We start from the raw sequence: 12,808 nt of genomic DNA, 5'->3' as shown, positions 1-12,808 counted from the left end.
TTCTTCTAAGTTACGTTTATTTTTACAGCTTTTTAGGAGGGCTTTATTAATCCATAAAATAATGAGGCCGGATTTGAATTAGGTTTGATGTAATAGGCCTGGGCTTAAGGGTCTTTGTTAGGTTTTTATGTCTTTTTTCTAGTCTTTTCTAATAATATACACAGTCAATTGATTTCAAAAAAAAAAGTTTCATGTGTATAACTGTATCAAATTAAAATTGATATATTAGAATACAAATTTAATCAAAGTTTATGTGTAATTTTGAATTTTATCCCAATATGGGACGTGTTTAGGTTTTAGTATTCAAAATCCTAATTCAAGCTAGCTTGAACACATTTTATGTATTAATTTTTTTGATTATTATGTATTAACTAATTTATGTCATATTAAATTTAAAAAAAACATTATACTATAATGTAAAATTTTAAGATATTGTTTATATTTAAAAATTTAATGAAAACGGTGATAGTAAAAGAAATTTATATATAATTAGTAATTACTCATATTAATTTTATTTAATAATAATAATAATTTAGTATGTTTAAATATGTTTATTTTAGTTATTTATAAATATGAATAGATTTGGGCAATATTTAAAAGTTATATTTTGCACCAAGTTAGGTTTGAGTAATTATCTATGATATTGATTTTATACAGGATTTGGACTTGGCCCAACTTATGAATCAATATAGTCAGTATCCTACTAGTGGATAGACTTTTTTTAAAGGAATGTACATATTCATTAGAAAAACAAAACCGAACATAATAGAAGCTTATAGGGGGAAACAAGTTAAACCCAAGTCAATAGGCTTACCTCATACATCCAGTCTTATTCGTCCCATCCTCTCTGACGAGAAGAAACGTCTATACTAATAATAGGTAACAAAACATCCAAAAGAACTTCAAACTTAAAAAGAGATGTATAAGACAAGGCCACTCGAGCTAAGCAATGAGTCGACTTATTTGTATCCCCTTTCTCCCAAAGAAAGGATAGATCAATAACAATAAACTATGAATGAAGAAAAATACATTCTTGAACAAGCAATCCGAACTCAAACATACCAACACCCTTCTTATTTAAAACATTAATCACAATCAAACAATCTGATTCCATAATTAAACAATCCACGCCCTTTCCACATAGCCATAATAAAGCCTCTATTATAGCATAAATTTTAGCCAATCTAAAATTCCCTGTAACACCCCTAACTCGTCTCCGTCGTCGGGTTGGGGTTACGGAGCGTTACAATACAGATCAGGACAATTATCATCAAACAGAAACAAAATATAAAATCAATGAAAATAATCAATAGCTTATAAAAATCAGGTTAAAATACACTTACGAGTCTTAAACCAAGCTTACGAGGCCCTAAAAATAGTTTGGGAATAATCTGGGACTAATTTGAATCAAAACAGAAAAATATGCAAAAATTTGAAAATTTTGGAAACAGAGGTCACACGGCCGTGTAACTAACTATGATCGTGTGGAAAATCCTACACCTAAAAATTAATAAGACACATGGCCATGTAACCAGGTTGTGTAGCATAGCCCAGGCCATGTGCACCTTAAAAAGGATCCAAAACAAGACAAAACTTTCATCCAACACTTAGGTTCCAAGCCAAATTAAAATCAACCATTTCCATACTTCAAAAACACATTTAAACAAGCTTAAAACATGCCAAAACAATCAACCTAAATGCCTAACCAATGTGTCCTCATTGACACCATAATTTAATTATCAACCTCAATTCACTTGACACATCAACTAATTTGCATTCAAATTCATAAGTTCATATATAAAACTCATTCCAAACTCATCATTTATTCTTAATCATTCATATTCATTCATGCCATGATTCAAACACTTAAATAAGGTTTATATCACATGACGAAAACAACTTTATATGAACATATTCACACCAAGATTAAAGGCACATACACAAGTAAGTTTATACCAAGCTTAAAACATAACATTTGTAATAAGTATCTAAACATATACAAAAACACCTATTACATGCCATATAACCCAAAATAAGCATATCAAAATTTACCAAAATGAATATGGATAGTGTGATCTTTAAGTTGATCCGATCGTCTGACTCCATAAAAGAACACGAGTAAGCTTCACTAGAGCTTAGTAAGTTCAACGGTTAACACAATAAAGCTTATCGAATTAAACATAACAATTTTAATAACAAGATTAAAAGTCAGAGTTTCCTGTCAACCACAATTCACAACAGGTGAGTTTATACATAAATAAGTACGGGATCATTCATTATCAGGCCACAATGCTATTAGAAGATTCATGAATAATCTTTCAACAATTCAATAGCAAGATATTTAACACAAGAAACATTGCCCGATGAACGATATATGGATACTAGTACACAATTATTCATCCAAAACACGCCATATGCTCAAACGAGCCAATCCAACCGACAACATGCCTCGACATCAAATGCCTAGCCCGTACGCTAACATCCCTCCTAAAACACGCTTGGGCACTAAGTGCCAAGCCCGAAGGCTTTACATTCGCCCCTGGTAACATGCCAGAATCCCTGTAATATATCACAATAGTTCGCAACAAATGCTAGACTTCGGTATATTAAGTGTAAAATCACAGGATAGGAATCATCATCCCGTCTCCAATCAATACCTGTACCATGCGCACTATAACCTATGGGCATGCCAATCTTACTCTATCCTACATCATCCGACACAGGAGTTATCATTGTTAATCAATATTATAAGCGATTCACTACTTCAATTCTCATTAATATAACATCTAATATCTAGTAAATTGAACATTCAACAATCAAGTTTTTCACTCAATATGCAATTTAAAATATGGTAAATTAAACCGAACAAACTTTCCAGGGCTAAACTGTAGAGTTTGCAACAGTTCAGGGACTATTTAGCAACTTTTCCTTTTTCTCGACTTTCTATTTGATATTGATCTATAATATAATTTATTTCAATTATTAGCCTCAATTTCATACCATTCAATTTAATACATATAACTTCCTATTTACAATTTTTTACACATTTGTCCAAAACTTTTACACTTAATCAATTTGGTCCTTAAGACCAAAACAAGCTTATTTCTCATAATTAAACTTTAAACCCATTGAACCTAATTTTTAACCATTCTAAAATAGCCCTAAAATTTTGAAATTATTGAGAAAAACCATTTCTATTTTAGTTTATTTTCAATTTAATCACTAAACACAAAAAAATACTAAAATCACTTTACAAATTTAATCTCATCTAACAATCAAGCTTTCAATAAAATCACATAATATAAAAAACACTCAAAATCATCAATGATAAATTTTTAAACGTTTAATAGTTTCACAAATTAGTCTCTAAACTAGTTAGATATCAATATAACGATCACTTCATGAGAATCGGATAAGAAATGGGCTTACATGCAATACACCAAATGACCAAGCACTTAGGCTACTTCCATGGCTATTTCTTTCTTCCCATTTTTGGCCAAAACAAAGGAAAGAGACGATAGCCTTTGTTTATTTTATTTGTTTATAGTTTAATTAAATATTTATCACTTTGCCCTTAACTAAACCATGTAAAATAAAAAATTGCAAACCCAAAACCGTTTATATTCAAATGTTAGGGTCTAATTTCAATATTAATTCCCTTCTTTAATTATTTATACTATTATGTTAAAATAAATCAATAATAATTAATTTTTTCATCTTTTACAATTTAATCCTTTTTCTTTAATTAACTAACTAAATGATAAAATTACCTAACCAAATTTTAATACACCTATATAGTCACTATGTAAATATTTAAAAAATATTTACGGGTTCGGTTTATAGAAATGAGGCTCTGATACCTCATTTTCTAAAACCACTTGACTTTAGAGATAATCCCACTTAAACTTAACTAATCATTCAATTAACTACAGTTATCAATTCAAAATTTACTATTACACTATATTTGACTCATAAATATTAAATAATAATATTTACAGACTCTCTCATCGAATTTGTGGTCCCTAAATCACTGTTTCCAACACCACTGGAAATTGTGCTATTACATTCCCCACGTGATTTATATAGCTTGTTAAGCCTTTCACAAACCTACCATTATCATAGCATAATACAACAACAAAAACCATGCATTTCTTTGTAGAAACAAAGCAACGTCAATTGTAACACCCTTTGCCCGAGTTGATCGCCAGATCTAAGCTACAAGATGCCACATCCATTGTTAGAATAACTAATGTCAAATGCATTGTAAATAAATCATTCAAACATACAATCATGTCATAAACACATTCATATTATGATACTCAAATAAATCTGAGCCTTAATCGAGCTTATGAAAGCTGTTTTGTTACCGAAGCATGAAATAAGACTAAATTGTAAATTTTTAAAATTTTGGGGCTGACATCATGACATCACTTCCTCCACGTTGTGACGTTGCCAAACATTTTGTCACGCTGTGACCACAGGCCATTTGATGTCGCGATGTGATTCACTATCAGTCGACGTTGTGACGAGGAAGATTGCTTGTCAGAACTTAGACTTTATTTTAGGTAAAATTTGAGCTATTTAGTACCTATTTCATGTCTACCTTTCCAAAATTTAAATTTGGTGCATATTTGCACAACTTTACCTGCACAAAAATCATTCCAAACACATCGAAACATGTATAAACATCCGCAATCATTTTTACATCAACTATACTACCGATTCAACCACTAAACATGACATTCTAATACCATGGCATTCAAACTAATCCATTTGGCAATTACCAAACGTTTACTTAACTCCAAGCTTTTCAAAACATGCCAATTTACATTCAAAATGGCCATTTCAAATACCAACCCATTTACCAAATCATACCATTTTCAACTAAACATTTACATTGTTAAAATCAAGCATCAGAAAGGTTTGAAATTATCATTCAAGACTCAACAAGTGCTTAACACCTATATACATGACACAAAATCGAGGTTTAAAATGATTGCAAGACTAATGAATCAATAACAAGATAGTGTGAGCTTTTAGTCGATCTATTTGACACGATCCACAGGTTGACAATCTACAAGGAAAAATGAGGCAACATAGTAAGCATATTGAATGCTTAGTAAGTCCATAAGAAATTACTTAACTTACCTTAACATTACAACAATTTAATTAAACACATTGGTATATAACATGGCATCCTTTGGCATCCTTATACTTTCATACGTATTTCAACAAATACAACCAATAGGTTGGTTCATTTACATGTCAAGAACTTATAACGCAAATCATATATATATACAAAAATTTCCATCTAGTAACATATATCATTCAATTCATATGCAATTTGAAAGTATATGTAATCCAATTCATGTTTATATCATTTCAACAAGTTTGTTTCCATTAGGTTACAGTTTTCTCACCCAAGAAAACCTTAGTAAACTGAAGTCGGATACATAGGACTATACTGTTCACACAAACTGACAATGATTAGGGTTGTTCACACAAGTTGACATTTATGAATTGAGAATATGCAACAAATGTTGGATCTCGTATAATCATGTAATCCCTGATCAATTTCATATTAGACCTAATGACATGCCATATGTATCCTAATCCTTTACTAAATTCACATGGGAATTATTATTGCAATCGTAGCATTTCAATCCTTGTAAACAACAAATACATGTCATACCATTAATATAAACATTTCATTTTCATTTTGGTACCTTGTACCTATTCGTAAATATCAAAGATTTCATACTTTGCAATTTGGTCCAATTGATGACAAAATCAACCAATTCATATTTAAATAAACTAATAAGCAAAATAAACAATTCAAACCTAACATGAAACAAAATAGTAAGTTCCATATGAATTACTCGGAAAAATAACAATTGAACAATTCTTTAAGGACTAATCAACAATTTTTCCTTTTTGCCGATTATCTTTGGTTTGGTTCAATTCCTGATCTATACAATAATTCAGTTCAATTTATCAATTCTAAACATCTTATAAAATTCTATTTTATGCATGAATCAGTTCCATTTCATTTTCGAATGCCCCTACAATTTTACATTTGATTCAATTTAGTGTCTAAAATCTAAATTACAATATCTTTCAAATTTGGGCTTTGAGTTTGAAATTGATCTCAATTACATCCTTTTAGGATCCTCTATTATCTAAAATTACAAAAATTTCACACCAAAAATTCAATTTATGCATTTTAGTCCTTTTTGACAAAACTAACAATTACACTTTACAATATAGTCCTTTTCACATCTAAGCTTAAAATCTATCAATTTAACACATATCTCTGCAAGAATTCATCAATGGAAACTTTCAAAAACTTTAACAGTTTTACAAATTGATACAAGGGCTAGCTAAATCAAGCTCTCACGACCTCAAAAACATAAAAATTATAAGAAAATGACTAAATTGAACATCCCATTCAAGGGCTGAAAGTTTGAAAGCACTTAATGTAACAACCCTTTTTTAGTGGTATAAAAAACAATGATTTTGAAACCCCGTATTCCGATAATCGAGTCAGCAAATATTATTTATTAATATTTACAAGTCTATTATAATGTTATATTGCGTATTGATCTGATAAATTTTGCTAATCAGTCAATTAGTCAAAGTACAAATGGTTTCACCCTAAAGTTAATAGTTTTGGAAAATGAGGTATTAGGACTTCGTTTCCATAAATCGAGCTTGTAAATATTCTTATTAAACATTTACAGAGGAGTTACTATAAAAATGAATTGAATTTTGGTCCAAGAATCTTAATGATCATATGGTTATTTAGAGTATAAGGACTAAATCATAAAAATTGTAAAACTTTAATTGCTATTGACTTTTATTAGTTAAAAAACTTAAATAGCAAATGTTAAGGGATTTATGTGGCAATTAGTCACTTTTTCAGTATAATGGACAGTTGTATGTAGTGTTTAGTTGCAAAATAAATTTATTATATTATTAAATTAATAATAAAATATGTTAAATTAGTAAAACATGAATTAAATTAGTAAAACATGAATGTCATCATCTTCATTTGTTCTTTTCAGCGGAAATAGAAAACAAAAACTCCATTTTTAGAACTTAAAGGTTCGGCCAAGCTTGTGTATTTGCATGTTAAGCACTCCAAAGTTCATTTTCCGTAAATTTTATGTTTTTAGATCGTCGTAGTTTGATATAACTAATTTGTATCTTCGTTTTTAAAAGTTACCATTAATAAATCTTAAATGTTCTTGATAGAAAATGGTAGATTGAAGATGTTCAATGACTATTTTGTTAAGTAATTTTTATTAGTTTTGCATTTAGAGACTAATTTGTGAATGTGTCAAGACTGAAATAAAATTTCTATAAATTTAGAATTGAAAAGGCTGTATAAGGATATAATTGAAACTGAAATGAAAAATGCAGTTGAATTGTGAAAATTATAATAGTATCAATTTTAAGGAATAACTTGAATGTAGAAAACTTGATTCACATTCCCAATTCCAAGCAAGAATTTATGTTGTGCATTTGAATTTTGTATATAAGCATGAATAGAGAATGGACAAAATATAAGCTTTTGAACAAGGACAAAAACTGGAGCAACATTGTTACAAGAATATCAAAAGCAAATTGGACATTAATCTTGCTCTCAAAAATATTAAAGTAGCGATGAAAGACTTTGATATAAATGGTTAAATCGATGAATATGTGCAATCATGAGTTGAGTAAAGCGAACAAATGGACACAAAAAGCGGCTGACATAGATATACCATTCAAGTGGCCATAGTCTTTCTTTCTTTCTTTTTTTGAAACAACTATCCATTTGAAAAAAACAAAAAAAAAAAGTTGGGAAAAAAGTTCTAGTTTAAATACTTAAATGTGAATTCTTTCACAATAATTTGATTCGCTGAGACTTGTGAGTTTATTATTTTTAAATTTTTTCATAAGAAATTAAATAAATTTGTTTGATTATTATTAATTAAATATTGTTTAACCCTTTCAAAAACTAGACCAGTTTATTAGTGCATGTCTAGTGGAAAAATGGCATGGGTTGTCTCGACAGTTTGAATGATGTTGATAATGTTGTTGCTCATGGATTGACAGAGGTAGGATTGTAATTGGGGCACTAATAATCTAATACTCACTTATGAGGAGATGTACTTAGATTCGATTGTTAGATGATGATATTTATTAATAACTAAAGGATTATGTTGGTTTTTAGTTGTTTGAAGATAGACATTTATTGATAACTAAAATGATTGTGTTGGTTTTCAGAAGTACCAACCTAATCCATAAATAGGAATATTCATTATCAACTTATTTGTTTCTTTTTCTTTTATTTTGAGTACTACATTTCATCTCATTTCTATAACTCACAAGCTTGAATAAAAACAAGTCTGGTGCATTAATTGTCAAAGGTTAAAGAAGGAACCCAATGGAGGACTACAAGAATGCCTCTAAACACATAGTGGTATTGCCTTTCCCCTTTGGCACCCATGCTGCCCCTCTTCTCAACATCATCCATCAACTATCGGATGCTTGCCCCAACACCATATTTTCCTTCCTTAGCACCCAACAATCAAACAACTCAAACTTTCCCAACAAATTTCACAAAATCAAGCCTTTTAATATATGGGATGGATTGCCTGAAGGGTATATATATAGGGGGGATCCTAATGAGCCCGTCGAGTATTTCCTTAAGGCAACACCTGGCAATTTTATAGAGGCTATAGGTGCGGTTGTGGCTGAAACTGGTAAGCCAATTGATTGTTTGATAACAGATGCGTTTTATGCATTTGGGGGTGACATCGCAGATGAGCTGAACATCCCTTGGGTGGTGCTTTGGACGGCTGCGCCCAGGACACTTTTCGTTCATGCTGAGACCGATTTTATTCGTCAGCTTGTAGGAATTAATGGTACGGATGAATGAATGCATGCATGCATACATATTATATGTATTTCTTTATAGTTCTTTGCTAGCTGTATGCTTAACTTAAAAGAGTATGATTCATTTATTTATTATAATTTTGTCATTTATATCTCATGATGTGCACGATGTTGCTTGAGTTGATGAGAAGAGCAATTCTAAGAATATTCTTAATATTGTAGGTTCTCAAGACAAATCACTTGATTTTTTTCCTGATTTTTCTGGTATACGTGTTTCTGACTTACCTGGTGGAATAACTTGTGGGGACCTAGATGCCCCCATGGCTGCAATGTTGTATAAAATGGGATTAGAACTGTCACGCGCTACTGCAATTGCTGCAAATTCATTCGAAGATGTAGATAATAAAGTTGTCAACATGCTTAAATTAAAGTTCAATATGTTTCTCAACGTTGGTCCCTTCAATCTAGTATCATCAGTTTCCAGTTTCACAATTGATGACTCGCATTGCTGCTTGGATTGGTTGAGCAAGCACAAACCATCATCAGTGGTATACATCAGCTTCGGAAGCGTGGCAACACCACCGCTCCACGAGCTAGAAGCATTATCGGAGGCCCTAGAGGAAAGTGAGTTTCCATTTCTTTGGTCTTTCAAGGGAAATCCTGAAAAGCAATTGCCACCAGGGTTCCTAGAAAGAACGAGGTCGAGAGGGAAGATAGTTCCATGGGCTCCTCAACAGAAAATACTACAACATTCGTCTGTGGGGGTGTTTGTAAGTCATGGTGGATGGAATTCAATCTTAGACAGTATTGTCGGAGGGGTTCCTATGATCTTTAGGCCATTTTATGGAGACCAAATATTGAACACTCGAACTGTGGAGGTTGTATGGGGATTTGGGTTGGGGTTAGAGGGGGGAACATTGACAAAAGAAGGAACAAAGAAAGCCTTGAAGTTGATACTCTGCAGCGAACAAGGAAAGAAAATGAGAGAGAAAATCGGAATTCAAAGAGAGCGGGCTTACACGGCAGTACAGCCCAAAGGTAGCTCAGTTGAAAATTTCAAAACACTAGTAAAACTTGTCAGTGACACCTAGTTAAGTGATCAAGTGCTTTAACTTTATGTCTAGTGTTCAAGATGAACATCATGTTAGGTTCCCTCCCAAACTGCCTTCACCATTCTATTTGTGATTGATGCTTTTCTTGGTTTAGTTTCGGAATCCTGTGCCAAAATTTTGTTTTATTAAATTAGTCTTTGAGGTTAGGGATTGCAGTTGAAGCCTTTCCTCTGCCTACTTTTCTTTTAAGGCAAATCATTTTTTTTGTATAATGTGTCATACAAAATTAATCATGAGTGAAGTCATATCATAAATATTAATTAAATTAATATGAGATAATTAATAAATAAAAGAGTTTAATCTTTGTGTGATCTCCTTTACTGAAGTGATTGATACTATAAAATGAGTTACCTCTAAGTTATTCTATACATTCGCAAGTTCAAATATCTAAAAGTTCTCTAAAAAGTAGATTTTACAAACTCAAATTTTTTTTAAAAAATATCAATAACTTAAAAAATTTATGATAAACACCATATCAATTACGATATATCATAACTATTTTTTAACCGAATGTCAATTTCTATACCCAAACTCTCCCATTATATTTAAACAAAATAACTCAATCCAGTCTAACTGATTTTACAAAAATAAAAAATCCAATCCATTTCCAAATAAAATATTCAATTAATTGAATATCTAAATTAACAAAAACCAAACCCATAATAAAAACTATTGATGCAACATCCCAGTTAGCCAGTCATTGTTGATGATATCAACACGTAGCCCAAGGTCGAAACTCCAGTCAATGCAATTACTGGTAGTCGCTTTGGTTCTTAATTAGTTAGGGTATTAGTTGTTGGTTATCATTTGGTTTCCACCGACTTTAGTCTATTGCTGACTATAAATAGGTTAAAGTAATTGTTATTAGTAAGTTTTGAGTTTGATTTATTCATAATGAGATCAGTTTCTTTCTTATTACTTTGTTCTTGATTTTCATTGATTCTTATTGTTTTTGTGATAGTTCATCATGGAATCAAAACTTGTTGTTTGTGTGCTGTAATCCTTCGAAAGGTGCTTATTCTTCCTAATTCTAGCTTCATGGCCATTGAATTCGTTGTTACGTCAAAGGTGAACTGGCATTCACCAACATGTTGGTTACAGATCAATTTTAGCAATCAAAATTGATTTCTTGTTTTTTTATTATTATTCCAAATCATATGTTTACAAGCATACACTTAAATAGGAAAATTTTACCAACTATTACTTGACAAATTGGCATGTCTAGATGCATGGGATCACTTATTGGTTGATTTCTGTTTAATCAGCATCGATTACATTAAACTATCAAATTAAAGATAAATAAAATAATCTGACAACTTTTTAAACAAGTTGACAACTTGTTGGCTTGTATCAAAAGTTTTGGGACAGTTCGCAGTTAGACTGTCCGCCACTTTGGCTTTCACTTAGATTGTCCGCCACCTTGGCTTGTACTTTGGATTGCCTGCCACTTTGACTTGCACTTTTGCATCTCGTCAAGTGAGAGAGTTGTTGCATGGATTGCCAATTTCTAACACTCCTCCTTGGCCTCCATGTTGCAGACATCGATTTGGTTTCTCGTACAACTTTTTAAAAATGTGCAGGCTCCAATACTGCTAAGTCACATTTATGATAAGCTTCAACAATAGGCCTAGTGCCTTTAACAAGAAGATCATCAAAGCCTTAATCTTCAGCTTCATCTTCAACTTTGACCATCTTCTCAACCAATTCTGACTTGCACACTTAACTAAGGGACTTAAAGTGCACATGTCCTTGTCTTTTGTGCTAAATATTTGATTTATCCACTGAACTGGTATAGTCTTGAGGTTACCAAGTTCCAGTTCAACACAAAACTTCTATCATTCATTTGAGACTGTAACAACTTCTTGTCTCAATAAGTCTAATATAGTGCAACAACTATCTTTAAACACAACATTATAATTTCTCTGAAGTAGTTGACCAATACTAGGGAGATTATGATCTATTTCAAGCACTAAAATAATATATGAAATTAATTTAGTACTTGATGGCGTATTGATCAACATATCACCTTTTCTTTTAACCTCAATAAATTTGTTATTTCCAATTCTGACTTCTGAAATGCAACTTCTGTCAATCTTTTTGAAGATGCCTTCATTTGAGGTCATGGTTGGTGCATCCAAAATCTATCAACCAACCTTTTGCGACTCTGTTTCTTGATGCAGAGCAAAAGGAAGTAAAAGATGCTTTTTCTGATCTTGTCTTTCATCAGCAGTCTGAGCTTAAATATGGTTTTGCTGCTGTTGTTGCCCCTTATCCTTGCATACCCTCTCTATATAGCCAAATTGTTTACAACTTCTGTATTGAATATCTGGTCTGAACCAACAATACCTCACCAAATGAGTGGTCTTTTTACAGTGAGAGCATGGTGGAATTTCCTCTTTGCCATCATCTCTCCAACTTTTCTCTGTCTTGTCTATGCAAACTTTCTTTCCTCTATTATTTAAGGAGCTTAAGCCTTCCATATTTCTTGCTTGAAAGGCTCCCTCAACATGCTCCTCTTGCCTTACAGTTCTCATTTTTTCTTGAGCGTACAAGGTATTTATAAACTCCGATAAAGAGATTGCAGATAGGTCTCTCGAATGTAACACCCCTAACCTGTATCCGTCGTTAAAATAGGGTTTCAGAGTATTACCGAAACTTTCAGAACATTTTTTTCAAACAAATTATGTAAATTACTAATCATTAGTCGAGAACATTCAAAATGTCCCTTGATTAGACCCTCGAGGCCCAATACGAGCATTAGAATCGAGTCGGGACTTAGTCGGGAACTCTAAGAATTTTTTTGTAACTTTTCA

At 31.7% G+C, this 12,808-nt stretch overlaps 1 protein-coding gene across 1 annotated transcript; it reads left to right on the top strand.

Annotated features, from left to right (window-relative positions):
- Positions 1 to 8,431: 8,431 nt before the first annotated feature.
- LOC107963266 (flavonoid 3-O-glucosyltransferase) lies at positions 8,432 to 12,330 on the top strand. The gene is made up of 4 exons (XM_016899826.2): positions 8,432 to 8,912; positions 9,106 to 9,959; positions 10,957 to 10,991; positions 12,099 to 12,330. Exons 1-4 carry the CDS (start codon positions 8,432 to 8,434, stop codon positions 12,328 to 12,330), a joined length of 1,602 nt encoding a protein of 533 aa, XP_016755315.2.
- Positions 12,331 to 12,808: the final 478 nt, after the last annotated feature.

This window comes from Gossypium hirsutum, chromosome A06 (assembly GCF_007990345.1).
Source record: "Gossypium hirsutum isolate 1008001.06 chromosome A06, Gossypium_hirsutum_v2.1, whole genome shotgun sequence".
Lineage (NCBI taxonomy): Eukaryota > Viridiplantae > Streptophyta > Magnoliopsida > Malvales > Malvaceae > Gossypium > Gossypium hirsutum.
This window is presented reverse-complemented; position numbering and strand designations above follow the sequence as displayed.

Coding starts and splice junctions, on each gene's coding strand:
- LOC107963266 (XM_016899826.2), top strand. CDS start 8,432: ATGGAGGACTACAAGAATGCCTCTAAACACATAGTGGTATTGCCTTTC. Junction 8,913..9,105: donor TCAGCTTGTAGGAATTAATG/GTACGGATGAAT, acceptor TTAATATTGTAG/GTTCTCAAGACAAATCACTT. Junction 9,960..10,956: donor TCAAAACACTAGTAAAACTT/GTCAGTGACACC, acceptor TTTTTGTGATAG/TTCATCATGGAATCAAAACT.